At 37.3% G+C, this 21,607-nt stretch overlaps 2 protein-coding genes across 2 annotated transcripts; one reads left to right on the top strand and one right to left on the bottom strand.

Moving 5' to 3' along the window:
• Nucleotides 1–336: 336 nt before the first annotated feature.
• Nucleotides 337–5,395, bottom strand: LOC135684394 (succinate-semialdehyde dehydrogenase, mitochondrial). The gene is made up of 2 exons (XM_065199939.2): nucleotides 4,803–5,395; nucleotides 337–2,743 (listed from the first exon to the last, which is right to left on the bottom strand). The coding sequence occupies exons 1-2, from the start codon at nucleotides 4,823–4,825 to the stop codon at nucleotides 1,219–1,221; spliced, it is 1,548 nt and encodes a 515-aa protein (XP_065056011.2). The 5' UTR covers nucleotides 4,826–5,395; the 3' UTR covers nucleotides 337–1,218.
• A 2,900-nt stretch (nucleotides 5,396–8,295) lies between these two features.
• LOC148957610 (tyrosine-protein kinase HTK16-like) lies at nucleotides 8,296–21,478 on the top strand. Its single transcript, XM_089114946.1, has 13 exons — nucleotides 8,296–8,991; nucleotides 10,525–10,771; nucleotides 11,797–11,864; nucleotides 13,369–13,506; nucleotides 14,413–14,664; nucleotides 15,223–15,304; nucleotides 16,507–16,631; nucleotides 16,810–16,863; nucleotides 18,085–18,177; nucleotides 18,773–18,958; nucleotides 19,658–19,749; nucleotides 20,071–20,197; nucleotides 21,029–21,478. Exons 1-13 carry the CDS (start codon nucleotides 8,413–8,415, stop codon nucleotides 21,221–21,223), a joined length of 2,238 nt encoding a protein of 745 aa, XP_088971072.1. The 5' UTR covers nucleotides 8,296–8,412; the 3' UTR covers nucleotides 21,224–21,478.
• The last annotated feature ends 129 nt before the right edge of the window (nucleotides 21,479–21,607 follow it).

Genomic DNA, 21,607 nt, shown 5'->3' with positions numbered 1-21,607 from the left:
CCCAGCAGATCACCGCTCTCCTTCACTTAACCCCTACATATGTGGATACTTGAAAATAACCACAGCAATTTGTTCGCTTTCAGGTGGCACCTCAAAATTAACCTGGTCCAAAATTTTCACCAGAAAACATAAACCAAGCCAGCGGTTCAGGCCCGCTGAGAGTTTTCGCGACCGTGCCATTCAGATTAGCTTAAAATGCATTTCAGAACCTTTCTCACAGTTGTTCTTCTGCAATAATTTAAAATGTTAAACTATTTTAGAGATACATTGCTACGTCTGGTTAATTACGAGTATACGAGTGCCCCTAGACCCTGAGGCCTTGGGACAATTTGCTCTCATTGCCCCCTTGCTCCCCTCTCGGCAGCTTTGATCCTCCAGATATACAGTCCAGTCCAGATATACAAGAGATAAAGAAACAAATCTTTGTCTCAAAAGTTCTTTAACTTGACAATGCTTAAAATTGGATAAGTAGCGATAAGTAGCAATTCTACTGTCTAAACTAGACCAAAAGAAGTCTCTAAATGTCTAACTTAAAAAGATTCTTAACAATTCCAAAGACGTTATACTCGAAAACCATGCATAGGTGCCGACTACGCAGCAAAGGTGGAAGCATTTATACTAACCCTTTTTGAAACAATATTTTTTTCAAAGTTTGAGCCATCCCCGGCAAAAATTAAAGGTCGACCCCCATGTATCCAATCCATTCGTATCTTAACAATAATATAAAACGTTAAAAATCTTATGGGAAAACAAATTTCCGAATGCATTAAACAATAAGTCGTTAATTTTAAAAATAAATTTCTACAAAACCTATCGAAGATAAAATGGTTTTAGTAAGATTATAAATGTAGAATGTAAAAAGTTAAAAACACCCCCCTCCCCCCCCCTCAATTAATTCTCCAATTATTGACTTGAGGGCGAGAGAAGAAAAAGTGTACAATTTTGCTTTATGCTATACTTTCCCCGAGAGGGATGAACTTTAGCTAAATATGCTAATTCAAATAATTAGATAAATTGATAAACATTTAGATTGTCCTTTAATGAAAAATATAAATTTGAGTACTGAAGTAAGGACGTATAAATGGTGGGTGTGAAAATACTACAAAGACGGATGAAATATAATTTCAGACAGGCTAATTCAGCCTCCTTAGAGACGTGAACTTATACTCAAAATTGTCATCAACCCATACTTCAGTCCTTCTCTGCCTATCCCTGGCTCTAGAGAGATGACTTCAGTCCTCCAAGAGAGACAAATTTTAAGTCGAGGTATTCATCTATACCATACTTTGATCCTTCCCGGCCAATGCCTGACTCCTTGATTCCACCAAATGGAATCATTTCACTTGAAAGAGCACCATCGTTTACACCCAACATTCCTACTTCAATGTTTTCAGACAACCTGACAATTTGCGCAATGTCTTGTGAAAAAACATATCCTGCCAAACCATATTTTGAATTGTTTGCAATGCGGATAGCATCTTCTTCAGAATGAAACTTCATCACAGATATAACTGGCCCAAAAGTTTCTTCTTTCATGACAAGCATTGTCTCATCACAGCCATCAATAATACTGGGTTTGTAAAAGTTTGGGCCTAGACGATGTCGTTCACAGCCAACAAGCGGCAGCGCCCCTTTACTGATTGCATCCTGGACATGAGTCTCCACCTTTTTCATACCTTTTTCATTTATTAGTGAGCTGACATCTGTACCTTGATCAAATGGATCACCCACAACAAGGCTTTTCACAGCTTTTGTCATTTCTTGAATGAAGTTTTGGTGAACCCCATCCTGGATAAGGAACCGTGTAGCAGCAATACATGTTTGGCCATTGGCCCTAAATTTGGCAGAGAGTGCTGCCCTGACAACCAGATCGATATCTGCAGAGTTGAATACAATGAAAGGGGCATTTCCACCAAGTTCCAGTGACATTCTTTTGACACTGGAAGCTGACTTCTTAAGAAGGAGCTTACCAATTGCTGTAGAACCAGTAAAAGAAATCTTGCGTACTGTCTGACTATCACAAAGTTGATCTCCTACCATTGGGGTGCTTTCCCTTGAACATGTAAGTACATTGACAACACCAGGTGGAATGCCACTTTCCTTTGCAATGGCAGCCAAAGCTAAGGCTGTTAATGGAGTTTCCTCTGATGGTTTGATGACTGAAGTACAACCAGCAGCCATGGCAGCTCCTAGTTTTCTGGTAATCATTGCCAATGGAAAGTTCCATGGAGTAATAAGCCCTACGACACCAACTGGCCTTTTCAATACAAATCTTCTGCTACTGTTGCTTGGAGCAGGAATCATATCACCATATATTCGCTTGGATTCTTCAGCAAACCACTGTAAAAATGAAGCACCATAATCAACTTCCAGTCTTGTCTTCTTTATTGGTCTTCCACATTCTGCTGACATGATCTGTGCCAATGGCTCTTTGTGAATCATAACATTTTCATAAAACGTATTCAAGAGAGCTCCACGCTCTTTTCCACTTAGCATGCTCCAGTCCTTTAAAGAATTAGCTGCTGCGTCGATTGCAAGCTGGACATGTTCTTCTTCAACATCGCCAACATCAATAAGATGCTCACCAGTCGATGGAGAATACACTGGAAATGTCTTCTTGCATTTTACCCAGGTCCCATTGATAAACGGATCAGATCTTAATAGCTTGCTGCAGCTCAGAATAGGTGATACTGCTTTCAGTGACTTGCTCATTTTTTCCTGGATACTTTTTACCTGTCTTTCTCTATTAAACAAAAAATTATACCACAGTCACAAGTTAGTTTTAGATTACACATAACAAAAGCAAATTTCAATCAGAATATTACTTGTTGCTGACTAGAGCTATTCCTTACAAGTTTTAAAGACAACGGTACAATGTCAAGTTACAGGGAAATTTAACATCGATTTACCTATATATAAACATTTAAAGGCGCATTAATATGCTTGTATCATTTTAAAAATAGAAAAAGGTTTGAAGTCACGATGGAATAAGAAACAAGATTATTGAAACAAGTTTTGTCTCTAAAATCAATATGGCAGTACATTTTCAATTGCTTTTAGCAATTGGGATTTTCTGTTAAAAGAACCGTCCTTATATCGTTATACTAAGATGAAAATGTATCATTAATTTTTTCAGGAGAAGTAAAAGCTTCAGATTTCTTTTCATGCTAAAAATATAATCCAAGTTGAAAAGGGGGGTAAATTGACAACTATGGTGCTGGTTACCTAGCCTTTGGTGAAACGCGAAAATCGAAAACCTTTTATTTTCGAGACCAAGGCGAAATTGTACGAGTTGTTTTACTGCTGCGCGGGGAATTTTCAGTACAGTTAAAAGAATGAAGAACTACCTTCGCAGTTTCACTTGTTGATTAGCGAAAAGGATCTCATTGACTATATTGATCCTACCAAGGTCGCTTTTAAAAAGAAGCCTTGAAAAAATCTAATAACTTTTCGTAAAACATCATCATATCATAACATAGCTTGCAACCTTCTCGAACCCAAGTGATTGTTCTTAAATTTTTCGAAAATCTGAGGCTGGATTGTTTCTAATTTGTTTTTGAATTTACATGATATAAGCATAACTGGATAACTGGTCAAAAGTTAAGAACAAATTAAGAACAAGCTAAGGCTGAGCTTCTGCAAAATGCAATTTTGAACATCGTTTTTTCTTAAAATCGAGGATTTTTAGCAATGTGTGGGTGCTTTTTCGGTGAATATTCAAATTTGTCAGCAAATTAAGGCTGTCTCACTCACTTTGTTGACAAATGAGGCTTGAAAACCTCCTTAGAGCGAAAAAGCTAGCAATTGCACTGCTTACACTCTCTTAATTTAAGAACAAATTGTAAAATGTTGCTTAAATCGATTGATTCTCAGGACCTTTAAAAAGCAGAGGATGGCCAATAAATGATGCGACGTAAATCGGTTAAATCTTTCCTTCTTTTCTTTCGATAAAATCGTCCCGGCAGCTACATAACTTGCATGCTAACAACGGCATAATGATTAACGCATGACATGGGCATAATCTTTCTCAAGAACTATCCCAGAGGTCTTCCAAAACTGATATATCTTCTATAAATATTTCAAAACGACGAAGGCGACAAGATCTTTCACAAGCATCTTGCCCCTAAAACGGTGCATGCCTAAACTGCTTTCTCTTGCTGCTACTTTTCCATAATTCTTACTTCCTAAGATAAGGTACGGGGCCCCCATATATACTGAACCAAAAACAACAGACATACGTAAATAAAACGGTGAAAGGAAGTAATCTACTTAGTAATGAGCGGGGTGGGGTAGCGCGATATCCTAAAATACTGGGTTGCTATGACGATCTACTTAACATGCTGATAATTGACGTAGGTATGAAGTTACTCATAATAAGACAAAGATTATCCTAATACACGTGATAGAAAAATGCGGAACGAGCAAGGAAAGTTACAGATAAACAAGAGTGATTCGGTAAGGAAAATTAAACGAATGGACTAGAGAGTAAGGCCTAAAATTAGCAGTATTACAAAATTAAAAACAATCCAGCCTCAGATTTTCGAAAAAATCAAGAACAGTCAGCCTGAATTTAAATTTACTGGTTCTTTTAAAAAAAAGAGTGTATTTCCAAAACGTTAATGATACAATTTTGTCGACGCCGAAAAAAGTCAATTTTCAGAATAAAATTATAAGAAGTAAAAATAGGTTCTAGATCTGCAATGGATAGGGCGTCAGTATAAGAAAATATAGCAATCAAAATGAGAAATTGTATACTTCAAGGAGACAAAGCAAAGCATATGTAATATTTCCTTAAATCTCACTTGAGAGTGCCGGGCAGAAACATGTGAAACAGCAGCTCAGTTCGCGACTTCTTCGATTGGAGTTCAGCACGTAATAAAATAGGCGTATACGATCGTGAACTATTTCTTCTCCAAGATCACGTGACTAGAATGGGTCACCAAAATTTTTGCAGACTGCAGGCTTCTGTTGTGAGTCAGTTACTGATATAAAATCAATTAACTGAGATCCAATTCACACTTACGCGGATATTTCTCAAACTATTCTCTAAGGGGTTCAAAAACTTTTGGGTCCACACCTAGCGTATTCAAATCGAATCCGGCCATCCCCACACCTTCGGATTCACTGTAGTTTTCACAGGTCTTCCGTTAATATTTTTGTCAGGACATGCACAATCAAGCAGTGTCTCGTCAAACCGTAGAACACGTCCGGATCCGAGCATCAACACGTCGAATTCATAGTGTATTTAAAAATTTCTATTCCGGAGAGCGAATTCGAGAAACGCGGAGATTTTGATTGAATTCGTGCGAACAGGAAGCCCCATCTGCAAAGAAAATTTGCGGATTCAAGAGTGTCTATTTACGTGTGGACTGGGCAACATTTTACTAATCATCAAGCCTGAGTTCCAGACCCCAAACCCCCAAACATGGAAAGCGTCAAAAGGCACATATTTTTACTAAGAAAAGAGCTATGAGCCTGTGCGTTATTCAAAACCACATTTATGTTTTAAAACGACGAAGTAGCCTTTTGCAGGGCAAATGTTTTCTACCAATGGATCTGCTTTTCTTGTTTTTCTTATATAAATGTAACAAGAAAGAAGGATATGCTTGGAATTTATCTATTCTAAAAGTAAAATGATACAGACTACCAGTGACACGAAATAGAAATTACTAGCGTAAGCCTGGATGTAAAAGATTTCTAAATAGATTCTGATTTTCTTTTACTGTGGACTTAAGTTTTACACCATTGATCAATATTTGTGTCTATTTGTTTGAGACAAACGTTGCTTGCCAAAAAACTAAGAAAAAATGGTTTAATCCCAACCTGGCGTTGCCACACAGCCTTTTGCTGGGAGAGATCTGGAATCCAGTTATTTGCTAAAAAAGTGTGCCCAAATGAAAGCGGCGTGTGTCAGAACAGAAATACTATTGTACACTACTGTTATAGTCACATCAAATATTGCTTGAAAACTAGTGACTGTAAACCGAGTATGAGACTGTAAACGGGGCTATTTGTGTCTAAATTTGATTGAATAGTTTGGCATATTTGGATCTAAATTTGATCTGACTGTAACCAATAGTGTGTCTTTAAGCGTAGTGACTATAAGCAGAGTCGACTGAATACTGTTTTTAATATCTATTTACATTTTGTGGAAGCAAGATATGTTTTTCTACTGTTGTCATGAATATGTTGGCATAATTTGGGGCAAAGGGTCTCCCCATTGCGGTGCCTCAAGGGAGGTTAATTGTGACTCCCATTGCGGTGCCAAAAATTTACCATTACATTCTTTTTTATATGAACCAGTAAGTTGTAGTTCAGGCTGGTTGTTCTTAATTGTTTCGAAAATCTGAGGCTGGATTGTTCTTAATTTTTTCTAAAATTATTGAAATATAAGCAGTGCAATTGCTAGCTATTGCGCTCTAGGGAAGTGTTCAGCCTTATATGCCAAAAAAGTGAGTAAGACATCCATTATTTGCCGACAAGCTTGACAGTTCACCGAAGAAGCACCCCTAGATGGCAAAAAACTCCTCGTTTTTGAGATGAAACATTGTTCAAAATTACATTTTACAGTAGCTCAGCGTCAGCTTGTTCTAAACCTTTTACCAATTTTAAGGCTCGTGTTCTTATTAAATTGTTCTTATATAAAGAGAGTGTAAATGTAATATGATTAATATCACCCTTTGTTGTATTTGATATGCAGCGGGGTAGTTTCCCCATAATGATTTCTGATAGCATTGAGGGAAGCTTTGATACCCTCATCTTGAGAAATGTTTGTGTATAGTGATTTTACATCTAGTGTGACGAAATCAGTGGGATGCTGGTGTGCATATCGAAAGTGTGTTGTAAAAGATGAGAGCATGCTCTTTGACTCCAGAATTGAGGGTTGCCCCACTCATTAAAAAACTTTATTTTGCTTGTCTCCCCAAGGTTAGGCAAACACATCAGTGAACTTGTGGATGCAATAATCAAGGGCCTAAGTGATTGCGACGAGAATTATTCTTATGTCACGGAAACCGAGTGCAAAAGTTTTATACAGGGCAAATATGCAACCACCCCCCCCAACAAAGCCCCCCCCCCACCCCCAACAAAAGGTATGAAGTGCCTACGGGCACGACCAAGCTAACGACAAGACTGAAGCTGACTTATAAAACCCCCACCTCCTTTTTTATACCCTTAACAGAAACCTAGAAAAACAATTACGTAATCCACAAAACACATATTTATAGAAGACAAAGCAATCACAGTGCAAGAATGCTATTCTCATTTAATTAAGCCTGTAGCCTGTGTCCTAACAATTGTAAGGCATACACTTCAAATGAGTGAAATATTCCATACTTTGTTATTTTTAATGCTCAAATACGTAATGCTTTTAATCTGCTTTAAGTTCCATATTTTCCAATATTATGTTATGTTGTTGTAGTAGATTCAGGGCCATTTCTGCCTGAATATCTACTATTAAAACTGCCAGTCACATTACATTCAGTGCCAGGCACGTAAATATCTAGGGGTGTTGATTAATAGCTAATTGAGGTATTTTCAGTTTAAGTATTTGAAGTGTTAGTATCATTCTGCTTCTTTTGCATGTTAAGGACATTTAACTTGCTACGGACCTGTCCAAAATAGTTTATTATTTGACCTGTGTAAAAAAACCGAAGCATGCCCAAAACAATTAGCTAAAAACTACAAATTTATTTTATATCTTGTTCTTTTCAATGAAGGTTTCAGAAATTAGGGCTCAAAATTAATTCTGTTGCTATATATAAGGCAGTTTTTCGTTCTGTATCTCAAAGAAAAAGGAATAATGTTTAACATAATGGGCACTGCAATGGCGAGGGTCATGTCTGGGCACATTACACCCCTGGTGTATTGCTATGAAAAGAACAAAGGGACCCTTAAATAACAAAATAACAAAAAATAACAAAAAGAGGAAAGGAGAATCTTGCAGCCCCTCTGAATCCTCCAACTCTACACATCTGACTACACCTGCTGGACTTGTGAATTTGCTTTCTACCTTAGTGTAGCAATTGCAACTTTACCCACCTGGCCCAAAATACCTTTAAGTCCCTTTATGCATATATACTGTATTTTAAGTTTTGGGAACACGAAGACTTGCAAGAACCACAAAGTTTATTCCACTAAATACAGTTCTGGTCGTGCTTCCTTTCCACAGTTATGAATGTAGGTACTTAACTTCAAAGAAGTTTCAATTTAAAGGGGGCTATTGCCAATTGGCCCCTTTGCAAGCAGTTTATAAACACGGAAGTAGCTCTGTAGCCATCTTGCATTTCTCGTAGCGCAGAAGAGGCTACTCTTCCTATCTATGTCGTGTTTGCAGTAGGCCAGGAAGAAGGACAGGGAGAAAGACGCAAATGATCAAAAAAGCGAAGGGAGAAATACTGTGAGTCTAACAAAATGAGAGCATCTACTGAAACTTTGTATTGGTATCACGGAAGAATAACAAGGGATGCAGCCACCCATATTCTGCTGTCACATGCAAGAAGCAACTACCGCGATGGCTGCTTCCTGGTTCGAGACTGTTCTAGTGCCCCTGGGGACTATGTCATATCAATCCTTGCACACAATCAAGTACTGCACTTCCAAGTCCATTGTACAGGAGATAATCGGTTTTCCATCGATGATGGGCCCATTTTTCATGGGTTAGATACCTTAATTTTACATTACCAAGTCAAATCAGACGGGTTGCCTTGTAGATTAACAACTTTTTCAAGAGGGTCTTTACCACCTCTTCAAGCTTTAAAATATGGAATTGACACTCCATTGCATGTAGCCTGTCTGAATGGAAATGCTTCTGCTGTTACTAAATTACTGTCAGAGATGTCTACTTATCAAGAAGTTAACTCGAGAGACGAAGAAGGAAGGACGCCATTGCATATTGCAAGTTGCAAAGGCTACCAGGATATTATTCTCCTGTTGTTAAATTATGCCGCAGATGTTAGCGCTTCAAGTAGCACCGGAACAACTCCATTACAGGTACAATTAAAACATGTGACCAATGTGAAGTTTTTTTTAATGATTTTTTGTTTGCCTTGCAGGTCTTCTCATGTGTCACGAAAAGTAGCTAACGGGGCAATTGGATGCGATCAGAGCTCTGTATCTTTCATTGCTTCAATCAAAGACGAACTTGCAGCTGATAGGGCACTTATAAACTCTTCAAGACAGCTTTAATGTGATTGTTTATCTTAACTGAAGAATTTTGTTTGAGATATTTTTTCAAGTGCTCAAGTTTGGTGCAAAGTTGAAAAATATTTTAAGCAGTTTTGTTGTTTGAAGTATCACATTAACAATGACGCATATAAAGGCTATGGCCTGTTGCTTTTAAGATGTGATGCCAGTTTTATGCCATGCTTTTTAACACATGCTCCAGAGCATTCTGCTTGATAAGATTTCTTACCAAATCTTTGGCAGGCCATGCACTGTGCCAAATATATTTCTAAAATATGCAGTTAGTTTCACTCTGGTCTTCATGCAGGTGCTAAGATTAGATCAACATCATCAAATGCCAAAATTTATGTTAAGCATAATAGCAATGGCAGTGATGGCAATTTATCAGTGGCGGCTCTTGCTAATGGGCATCTGGGGCAATGTCTCCTCAAAAAGATTCAAAGGAAATCTATGATATTCATATTTAATTTTATAGATAGTCTTACTGTGGTTAATTATATAAGTTTGTATCTCTTCTAGAAAAAGCTCCTTGCTATCCCGTCTCGTCCTTAGCCTCGCTTCTGGCCCGCTAGTGCCTTGAGCGATGATGTCATTTTACGGGCAAAGTTTTTTTTGCCCCTTGCCGACATGCGCACAAGCTAATTTTCGACCTCGAGCATTGCGAAACGCAGCCTGTGATTGGCTTATTTGGAGGAATTCGGGGCAAGAAAAATTTTGCCCATAAAATGACATCATCGCTAAACAACAACCACATCTATATATGCTTTTTCTTCTGCGCTCCATGACGATCAACATCGAACCATGAATACAGTGAAAAATTTGCAAACTCGACCTTTCTATCCATTATCGCAAAGAAATTGACTAGGCTTGTCCTGTCACCCTAAAAGCAGGGGCGGACACTTGGTCAAATATTGGGGGGGCAAGCCTATTGTTTTTAATAAGATGACGTCACATTTCCCATTGTTTTAGAACAAAAGACCATTGTTCTCTAAAGTATTGGGGGGGCGATCGCCCCCCCTCGCCCCCCCAAGTGTCCGCCACTGCCTAAAAGCTATATAATTTTTGTCCCTGCATATTTAGTAGAATTTTGTGCTATCACTATGAAGTAGCAAAAAATTTTAAAACCTGTTTTTCTCTAAAATTACACAGTAGAATAGTAATTTTACAACACTAGTTTTTTTATTGCCTTCATACTCTTTTGTTCATTTTGTTTATTTTGATGGCTACCCAAGTATGGTTTTTAGAACCTGTATTCTGGTCACTTAGCTCAATTACAGAGGTTCAGTGGTTTTGTTTGTTCAACATGCAATGTGTAGTGATTGTTTGTATTTTTGTTGTTAGGAAGCATGTGCTGCAGGCCATGTTGAGGCAGCTAGGTTACTTATCACTCAAGGTAGAGCAGATGTACAGGAAAGATCTCAATCAAATGGATGGGTGCCATTACATGAGGCAGCATTAAGAGGGAACATTGACTGCTGTCACCTTCTTTTATCACATCATGCGTCCATGAATCCACGAACAATGGAGGGAGACACACCAAGAGACCTTGCATTGAGATATAATAGACTTGAAATTGTGGAATTTTTAGGTATGAGTTCCAGTTTTGTAATTCATTGTTTGAAATTAGCCCCTATTCAAGTTATAAATTTGTTATATTGACTTGTTTTATTTTATGTAAGCATTGTTTTATGAAAGATTAACTAGTACTTTTTAACTTCCTTGATCATCAATTTATAGTGTGAGGTGTGTTTGACATTTATAGGAAATTCATTTTGAGATTCTTATCTAGATGGCCAAGAAAGATCTTTAAATCCATGCATTGACTCCAAGAAATTTTGTTATTTTCTTGATTTATTTTAAGATCTAATTTTGTCTCATACCCAATATCCTAAAATCCTTCTATTTAGGGTGTACCAAAATACCAGATTTCCATTAAGTGCTTTAATTTTTGCTGTATGGGGTGTAGTGCTATGAATAATACAAAAAGGTGTGCCCCAGTAGTATGTATCTCTGAAAGCAATACTTTGAAGTAGATTCTTGACAATTGTCAGCATTAGGATGGGACCCCTGGTCCTGCATACTGTCACCTAATCGGACCAGATATGACCATGTTTTTTATGAAGCTGTTCTTCAAATATTATAATTCTAAAAATAGATTGCAAGGTCCACCTTGGTCAGGTATGCAAACACTAATACTTCAATTGATTTTAAAGATTGAATTGCAAATTGGGCTGTTATTGTGAAAAAATTATTTTGACTATTGAAATACAGTATTTGTATCTATGGGCCAAACTTGCTTCATCTTATAACCTAAAGAAAAGTTCTTTGCAACTTTTGAACATTGGTTTTTCCTAATTCAAGGATTAATGCAAAAACCTCCTTAGATCCATGTGTAAAAGATAATCTGAATTTGCCTGTTGGAATTTTGGCCTTTTTTAAGTTTTACGTCTGATGATGTTTTAAGTTTTATGTTTTTTGTTGGTTTTTTGACATATCACCTATTAACTCTAGAGCATGTTATTCATTGATGTGTATCAAAACAATGGTATTGTATCAAGTCTTGTTTGCCAGATACAAAATGACAGTTTTTAATCAACATATATGTCTGTTTAGACAACTTTCCTATGCCACCACCAAGGACAACTCCTAGTCAATGGCTGCATCAGAATCTAGATAGAGTGGTGAGTAATGTCCTATTGCCAACCAATGTAGTTTATGTTGATAACAGGCCTTGCAAGGAAAGGCACTCAAGCTCAACCTGCACCTCCACACGCACCTAGAAAGTTCTAGGATCTTGATTGATTGAGCACCTAGAATGTTATTGATCCCTAAAAATTAAATGCGAGAAACCAAATTTTGTTTTGATGATATTTGATGATTCTCAATCGAGCGCCTAGAAAGCTGAAAGTGCTCATTTTGTCAAGCACCTCACAAGGCCTGGTTGATATAAATACATTTTTTACAATAAAAATTACTTCTTACCGGGTTGTCATAAAGTGCTTGCAACTCTGAGTGTCATGTTTCAATGCTCAACCTTAGATTCTAGTAGTGAAATTCCCAGTGATTTGCCTGTGACCTTATCCTACCGACTTAAACCATGACTTGGATCTTATAACATAATGGGCACATAATTGGAGAATATCATTAAACCCGGATCCTCAAAAACAAGCTGTTGCATTAATATTTTCAAGGTAATGTTAGGAAATAAACCATCATGTGATCCTTTTAAAGAAAACACCCTTAGCATCAGTCGTCCAGCAAAAGTACTTAGGCATAATACTCAAGCAATTGGAATGTTGAAGTTTATGTCAAAATATCTGTCTAGTGTCTAAAAGTATGTTAAATAAGTTGTTTAAATCACACGGAAGATCCCCTCTAAACTACAGTGATGATCTATCATATACCTCAAAGAGATGCTTGTTCTGAAAATTATTTGATGGAAAAACTTGAATCAGTGTAGTATTCAGCTGTTCTAGCAGTGTCAATAAAAATTTTCCCTTGGAAGTTAACGAACCAAATTTTAAGTCTCATAATTAAGTTTCTTTTTGATACTTAATGCTCCGTTAACAGTTTGCTTCTCATAGACTAACCCACCCCCTTGTATCTTTAAGTATTTGGGATTACGTATGTGTGTATTTTATCCCTCTATGTCATGGCTCTGAGGTAGTCATAGTTAAGGCTCCCTGGGGTATCATCTTTGTAGGGTATGTAAATTAGTATGTATTTAATGGTATTTTAGTAACTTGTCATGTAACCATATTGGAATGTATACAAAAAAGTTTCATGCTTGACATACAGAAAGTCATATTGTATCCATCTTATTCCAATGGAAATTTTGGATTGCTTTTTTTTCTCCTAAGAAGTGAGGGTCCCACTTGAATTTCCCCAGACCAATTGTGAGAGGTTTATGTAAGAGACGAGAGAGATGAACGTGATATCATACTACAAAGATCGTATTTTATAATGACATTGCAAATCTGCAGCAGATGGTGATAGCATCCTTGATATCTCTTCCTGCTACTGAATTCATCTGTATTTGTTGTCGTGACCATTTCCTATTCATACAGATAGAATGAGTCAGTGCTACACATATCTTTCTTGTTTATATGTATAAGTTTGATAGAGTTCTAAGTTTTAAGATTTAAAAAACTTCTACCCGCATTTGTTTGTGTCTCATTATTATAGGGAGCAGTTGCTATGCTGAGAAAGTATGGCATGGAAGATGGGTTGTTTCTGATTCGCAGCAGTATCAAATGCCATGGATATTATGTTCTCTCGATGGCTGTTGGGGGTAAAGCATATCATTTCCAAATCAAAAGCAGGGTAGGCAATAATCAGAGTTTGTTTCAAGAGCAACCAAGCATTGCATCCTGAGGCAATTAAACTCTGTACTCTCGTGTCAGTGTTGCTGTTTATACAGAAATAGAGTGGCAGAAATTGCGGGGGGCTCTGCAATCCCCCAGTTTGCTACAGCTTAAAAGTTATATCTCTAAAATTGATTTTTTGTCTCGGGAAAAAATAAAAGGCATCTTGAGCAAGAGATACATGATTAAGCAAGATATACTGAAAATTCACTATGTATACTCTCTAACTACTCAAAAACGTGTTTGCTGCCGCAAATGTCTAGATTTCCATATTTTATCTACGATATTTGCGATATTTCACTTTTAGCATATTATATAACTCAAACATAGCATATTATGGGAAACATAGTACGCTATTATGGTAATTTTATATCTACAAGTAATACATAAGTATGCATATGAAGTATTTGATTCACATCTGTCATTGACCTTGTTTTTAGAAAAATCTATTAAATGCGATCTAGGGTACCTCTACATCAAACTGTCAATGTTTAATTTTTCGTTTTTAACTAGAAGCATTAAACCAATTAAGATCTTGTTAAGACTTGAACAGAAAATATCAACTTTATAGGACTAGCCTTTTATTTATTAATCTGTTAATATGCAAAATATTAATGCTTGTGTCATAGGAAAAACATCTTATCAGGTGTTTATTTTTGTCAAAATTAATATGGGCTATTTCTGATTACTTTCTCAATCGTCTAGTGCTTTTGTCATTAAATGAAAGCTTTCTCGTGCTATTGGAGGTTTAATTATTTGTCGTATTACGAATTGACAGTCTTTTTTTGTAACTGATGGCCTAACCTATTTTTCGTGGCCAAGAAAATATTCAACCTTCATGGTAGTAATTTTCTTTGTTTCTTAGGCCGATCGTTGGTATTACATAGACGATGGCCCTTTGTTCGAAACTTTACCACACGCAGTGGACCACTATTCGACGCATATGGATGGCTTGCCAGTGCTCCTTCGCGAAGCAGTTCCACCGAGCACAGAAACACGTCCTGCTCAAGCCCCTCCTTCGCGTTCTGGTCCGTGGAATTCGGCAGCTCCAAGAGCCTCTCCAAAACCGCCTGTTGGAAGCAAGCCGCTGCCCATGCCAAGAGCAAATTTAAAACATGTATGTGATTGCCAGTAATTTCTCAAATATGAAATTCTGTGTTTCTCCGCTTACTGCTGTTAATTCGACGTTTCTAAGAGAAATAAGCCTTGCTTGACAAAATCTCCATGTAATGATATTTACTTGCCTTTCAGCAATAGATGTGATTTGTAGAATCTGCAGTGAATAGTGTTTGATTTTTTCATTTTAAAGAAAGATGAATCAAAATTAGTTCTAACTACACTACAGATTATCATGACACTAGACTGCAAAGGAAATTTTCTGTGCTCAAACTTCAGTTTTCAACGCCTACAACGCTCTCGTTAATCTACTACTCGTTAAAGTACTACTCGTTAGTCTAACTCTTTGCATCTCATTCTCCACTATTAAATATATTTTTTTCAGGCAAACATCACTTAGTGATTTTGTTACTTGCTCTTTAAGGAAATTCTCAAGATAATCAATAATCTGGCGCCAATTGTAACTGAGTTTTATAATTTAGCTTTTTATGAAAAAGGGAGAATTGTTTCAAATCTGCTAGATTCAGTGATCAGGTGCCTTTCTTTTCATGTTATGAAGGTAGAGGATGACAATGCTGGCGATTTCAATAGAGCTTCAAGTTGGAAGAACGATGCACCAGCTGTTCCAAACAGAACAAAAGGTATTGAAGCCAAGACTCCAAAATTCACGCCTGTTGATTTTGGAGATATGTGTAACTGGTCGTTAGTAATCACCTAACTCTGAAAAGAATTCTTAAAGTAGTAACATCTTAAGAATCATTACATACCGTAAAAGCTCTATTAAGCCCTCCTCTCTCTCATGCCCGCTCGCTATAAAGCCCCCTCTCTATGAAGCCCCCCTCATTAGCCCCCGATTTCAAACAGAGGGCATTGGGTGGTCTCTTGATGGGTGTGATGCCGATAAGATCGTGTGGATTAAATACGGCCGATGTAAAGATATCCTTGTGCGCCTTAGAAACCAGTCGGAATTTGTTTAGAAGGTGTCCTTATGGTTATCAATTGATCCTGGTGACTCTGAGGAAGATGAGGACATTATAATTGATTGATTTTAAAAAAAAATCGAAGCAGCTAGCAAAATTTTTTGAGAACATTTGTATGACATTTTCGTGACAAAAAATGAATAAGGGCATTTTTATAACATTTTTTACATTGAACTATGAAAAAGCCCCCTCTCTAATAAGCCTTCTCTATTTTTAGCCCCCCTCTAGGACGGAAAAGAAAAAAAAGGCCCCTCCAAGCTTTTTCAGTAATCTAAAAAAGTTTATAGATCGATCAGTCTTGCATTACTGCCCAAACCTACGCTGGTATCCTTTAAGCAAAGTAAAATGTAATTACGACGTTAAATACAAAATTTAAAGTGGTAATTCTTAAGCTCTACTTAAAGTCTAGAATATTTCCCCTTTTGAGCTTGATAATTTTGTGTTGGTTTATGAGTTGCATCTTGATTGTACTGAAATTTCCACTTAATAAACTGGAATTGTATTGCATATGTTGTATTCTTTGCTACCTACTTTACGAAGGTAGTTTTTGGACACTGAAAAGCTATGCTTATCGAGCAGTGTCCTGGTCCTTCCCCTCGCCTGGAATAACAGAGAGCTAGCGACTCTCCTCACTCTGAGAGAAAGTTTGGTCATGTCAGGGACTCGATCCACGGACCCTTGGATCTGTAGTCAGCGACCCTAACCACGGAGCCATTATAGAGTAGTGTGATCTGCGTGGTAACAGTCTGATCGGCAAACAGGTTATTGACTCGGGGAAAGAATAGCTGTTTTTCACATTATAACTAACCTTTACACCTATAATCCTGATAACTCAAGTTGTGTTTTTTTGTTGCCTGCTTCAGGGTCAGATGAGACAAAGCAACAGACAATAATCACACGGGATTCATTAGAATTGGGAAAAGAGCTTGGGCAAGGTGAATTCGGCTCCGTGTTAATGGGAGTCTGGATAAACCCCAACGGCGAACGGGTATTTTTCTTTGCCTCTTATTTCCTTCAATTGTTTGAAATATCACAACTTTCACTACTTTCAATTTTTTGTTTTCTTCCTTTCAGTAAGTTTTTAAACTTTGAAAGTAACTCGTTCTTGGGTCTTATACACTGAGCTAAGGCGTTAACGATGATTATCATCTGTTTTAAATTTCCAGGTCTCTGTGGCGTTGAAGACACTACACGAAGATAAGTTAACACAAGGAGAGCAGGTAAAATTCTTGAATGCATTGTATTTACTGTCTGTTACTTGGTCCCACCGATTGAAGCCCTTTTATTTTTGAACAGTAAAATACTAACTTCGTAATTAACAGTTGCATCCTAACAATTAGTTCACCAAATCAGTGTATTTTTTATATTTGGTACTACTTAGCACCTGAAGAATGTTTTGGGACACTGAGAAACTATCCTTGTCTAGCTGTGTCATTGCTGTGTCCTCTTGATTTGGCCCCATCTCTTGATTCCTATGCCTGGAATTAATACGAGATGGTGACTCTCTTCACTCTGAGTGAAGGTGGGATCCTGGCAGTTCGTTGTCTGCGACTTGACCACTGACCCATCCCCACTTCATTCCCGAAAGTCGTCTTTTACATGAGTATGTTATTTTTCAATTTGAAGATAGCACAGAAACGTAGCATCCAAAAGTACTTTTCTTCGTCCAAGCATTCTGGACAAGCTCTAATAACTGATTTGATTGATTTAGATACATAGGCCTCTTGATATAAGCCAAATACTCATCCTACTCATATCAAAGAGACCAACTTTCTAGGCAAGGGCCTAATTTCGCTAAGTTGCTGTGTACCGCATTGACCATAGATATCTGCAATTTGTCGTATTACGATTAAAGCTCCTCTGAATGTTGGTACCAGGGATTATCTAACCACTTTTAAGGGTTTTTGACTTGAAAGTCACAAATAGCAGAAAAATCTCCTTATTACAAGGAGAGAGACATTATTTGCTCTGCTTCGTATTGTTTTCTAAAGTTGCGGAGCTCCATATGGGAAGGAAAAGCTGAAATAATGAGGTAATTGGTGGTGTGAATGATGCAATAGCTATAGTTGAGTTTATGTAATTGATTTTGAAAATTTTATTGAAAGAATTCATTAAGTAGGAGGAAGTTATTCTTTTAAAAAGTTTCATTCAAAGAGTCTGTTTATTCCTTGGTAGTGAATTCTACAGAAAAGTTAGGGTCTGTTACCAGTAGAACAAACTGTCAAACATTTACTTTGATAAAATTCCACAAAGTATGGAGATTGTAGTTGTCTTTTGGTCAGCGCATTATTCGGTGATATTTTGTAAGTATCGTATCGAAAAAGCCAAGAGAGTTTCTGTTATTTCAACTGATGCAAGATTTCTTCGTCGATTAGACATGCGAATTTTATGCACATAAATTTATTCATTAACTTAATTAATGTAATTCATCTCTTCTATAGGAGTTTCTCAGAGAAGCAAGAGTTATGTCCAACTTGAATCACCCTTGTATTGTAAGGCTTTTGGGAGTCTGCCTTGGACCACCGATGATATTGGTATTTGTGGACTTTTTGATAAAATTTTCAACATTTAAACAACATAGCTCTTGTTGATCTAAAATGGAAACAATCTGTTTCGCAAGATTTCTAATAACCAGTCTAAATGTGTCGATTGAGCTAAGACGAAACAGTTGAATGTTTGGATTTTGTGATTTTATGGAAAAAATTTGTGACATAGTTTAACCCTCTCAAGAGTTGTAAACAGTTTTTGTTATTTTACTTACAGTCAACATTGTGCTCGTTCTTTCAGTATCATTGCGTAGTGCAAAACTCTCATGAAGCAACATCGTTAAAAGTACACTGACATGCTTAGAAGCAACACCGTTTTGGTCGCTTTGTTAAATCATCTACAAATTTTCCACCAATTCCAAACTGCCTCTTCCACATAATAGACTTAATATAGCAAGGCAGTATACTCATTGCTTTATTAAAACATGGAACTGAAGCTAGATTGAAATACTTTATATCATTTCATAGATATTTATCTGTTACCAATTGGCTGGATGCATTGTTAATGTTTTTCAAGGTCAAGCCTTCCTGAGCTTAGAAATACCTCTAGTCATTTAGTCATAATTTTTAATCACTGTTTTAGGTTCAAGAGCTTGTGTCTATGGGGGCATTGCTTGATTACCTGATTGATCACCAGTCTGAGATTTCACAAAAGAACTTAAAAGTCTGGGCGGGCCAAATTGCTTGGGGAATGACGTATCTGGAAGAGAGGAGATTTGTTCACAGAGATCTTGCGACGAGAAATATTCTTTTAGGGACCAAAGACCAGGTACTTCGCTCTTATCAGCAATATGGCATTCCTAGTAGATCACTTCAACGTTTTACAGAATGACTTTTTATTATGGCTTTTTCCTCGGGTAAGGTTGTGCCATTTTCAGAGCATTCAATAAGGCGTAGATCCTCTTTTTTCGAGTTATCATATACTATATAAAGAACAATCCGCAAAATATACTAACGTTACGCGCATCAACTCTCGTGTTTCTCTTTTCGGCTTATTGTAACAGCTGCTCGTGAAGAGCATTGCAACTCCTAGGCACACTCTGAGCTTATAGCATTTCAATTGATTGCCAATTCTATGTATTACGTATTGGAAATCTTGCTGATCACTGTATATGATTTGTTTCATATTTAGCATGGCAAATTCCTTGTTTTAGCCCTTGTTCACAAGAATGATTTGACGTATTAGATTTTGTCTTGATAGGGCCTAATTTTTTTATAATGAGAAACGCCTGTGTCATTCATTGTACAAGGGTGGTTTTAAGGGGGGGGGGGTCCAGGGGGCCTTGACCCAAGACTCCCCTAATGGTAGTCAGATAGGTCGCCTGCAGCTAAGAGAAAAAATTATAGGACAAAGGGCCTCGCAGGTGTTTCTGGCCTCGGACCCCACAGCCCCTAAAACCGCCGCTGACATTTTAGGTCGGTGTGCCAATTTGAAATTGACATTTCGTTGTTCCTTTATCTCGTATAGGTTAAAATAAGCGACTTTGGCTTGTCGAGAGCGGTTGGTGCCGGTAGTGACTACTACCAAGCGAAACAAGGTGGCAGGTGGCCAGTTAAATGGTAATTCTTTGAGACAACCTATTGCTGATACTGAGAATAAATTTGATTTTGTAAGAATCGATTTAGATCGATTAGACGAAGGTTAATCTTAGTCGTAAGATTTATCAGGAAAAAAATCAATATTTGATATATGATGGTGTTGTATATTTCTAACAGTTGGGCGAGTAAAGTCTTTATATAATGCAACAGGAAAATACATCTAAATTTGCATCATTTGCCATTTCATGTCTTGCGTATCTGCTCTCCTGCCCGATGATTTCATGTCGATGATTTCTTGTGTTGTCTCAGTGCTATTTCTGTTGAAGGCTGACTTTTCTTTAGGTACGCTCCTGAGTCCATAAATTATGGGACATTCTCTCACAAAAGTGACGTTTGGAGCTATGGAGTTACATTGTGGGAGATGTATACTTTTGGCGAGTTACCCTACGGAGATATGGCTGGCGCACAGGTGAATATTCCAATAGTTTCCTTAGTAAGGAGGTTTGAGATCCTCCTCGATTGTTTTCATCGTGAGGTCTTTTCACGGTAGAGGTAACTTCTAAAGGCTTCCAAGCAAGTTCACTTTTTGCTAGAGATTTAGTTGGAATAATATGCAAAACACAAGAGAATTATCCACACGCAGTATTCTTAAAAACTCGAATGCGATTTTGGTAAGCTTAGAGGAGTAGGTACACTTTTTTAGTACAAGCATTTCTGTTGTCAAACTGACCTGTATATTAATGAAGTGATTTTTTAGATTTGAACTGTATAAAACCGCTATAAATGCTTGGAATCATTTGGTGTTCAGTATTTGGCGTTTGAAACTGCTGAATGTTTGTCATTAAACGTTTGAAATTGCTAAACATTTTTAGTTTGAAACTGCTGAATGTTTGTCATTTAACGTTTGAAACCGCTAAAAGTTTGTCATTAAACGTTTGTAACTGCTAAACATTTGTGGTTTGAAACTGCTGAATGTGTGTCATTCAGCGTTTGAAGCTGCTAAGCGTTTGTAGTGTGAAACTGCTGAATCTTTTTCATTAAAGTTTGAAACTGCTGAATGTTTGTCATGAAACGTTTGAAACTGCCAAAGGTTTGTATTTTGACGTTTCAAACTGCTGAATGTTTGTCATTCAACCTGCAAAACATTTGATGTTTCACGTTTGAAACTGCTAAACCGTTGTTTTATTCAACGTTTGAAGCTGCTAAACGTTTCATGTCTGATATTTCAAACTGCTTTGCTTAAAAATTTTCAAAAAACGGGAGATGAAATCTGTTGCAAGCTGTTAAACTTTCTCCGCAGGTCATTGCGTTTCTCGAGCGTGGCGAACGACTTTCAAAACCGATGGACTGTCCAGAAAAAATTTATCAGATTATGCTAAGTTGCTGGAATGCTGAACCAGTGAATAGGCCGTCATTCAAGAACCTTTATGCAACGTTTATGAAAGACCCTGAGTATGGAACTGTCCAGTCCGGTCGCAACTCTTTGAAGCATTAATTAGGTCAATATTCTCTGCAAATAATTAAAATGTTTATAGCATCATATTTTAGATACTTAGGTATGCAAAAATTAATCTACCGTATTCATTCGATATTTTTTGGCACGTTTGGCTGGCGTTTATTATCAAGGACAGTTTTTAAACGTGGGTGGCTTACATTATTTTATCCAGATCTTGTCAATATTCCTGCAACCTTGAAGCCGAGGGTGATAATATAGAAGATGAGAAAGAGATACTTCTGGGTGCTATTGATGATCCCATACTGGAGGATATTGATGTTGGTTGAAACGTCCAATGTTTTTTGGGTTCAAGTACAGAATCAGGTTTTTCTCAGTGTATGAATCCGACATTGCAAACCAAGTATCTATGCATGGCTTTTTGGG

This window comes from Rhopilema esculentum, chromosome 21, assembly GCF_057945365.1.
Source record: "Rhopilema esculentum isolate cy_ngs chromosome 21, ASM5794536v1, whole genome shotgun sequence".
Lineage (NCBI taxonomy): Eukaryota > Metazoa > Cnidaria > Scyphozoa > Rhizostomeae > Rhizostomatidae > Rhopilema > Rhopilema esculentum.
This window is presented reverse-complemented; position numbering and strand designations above follow the sequence as displayed.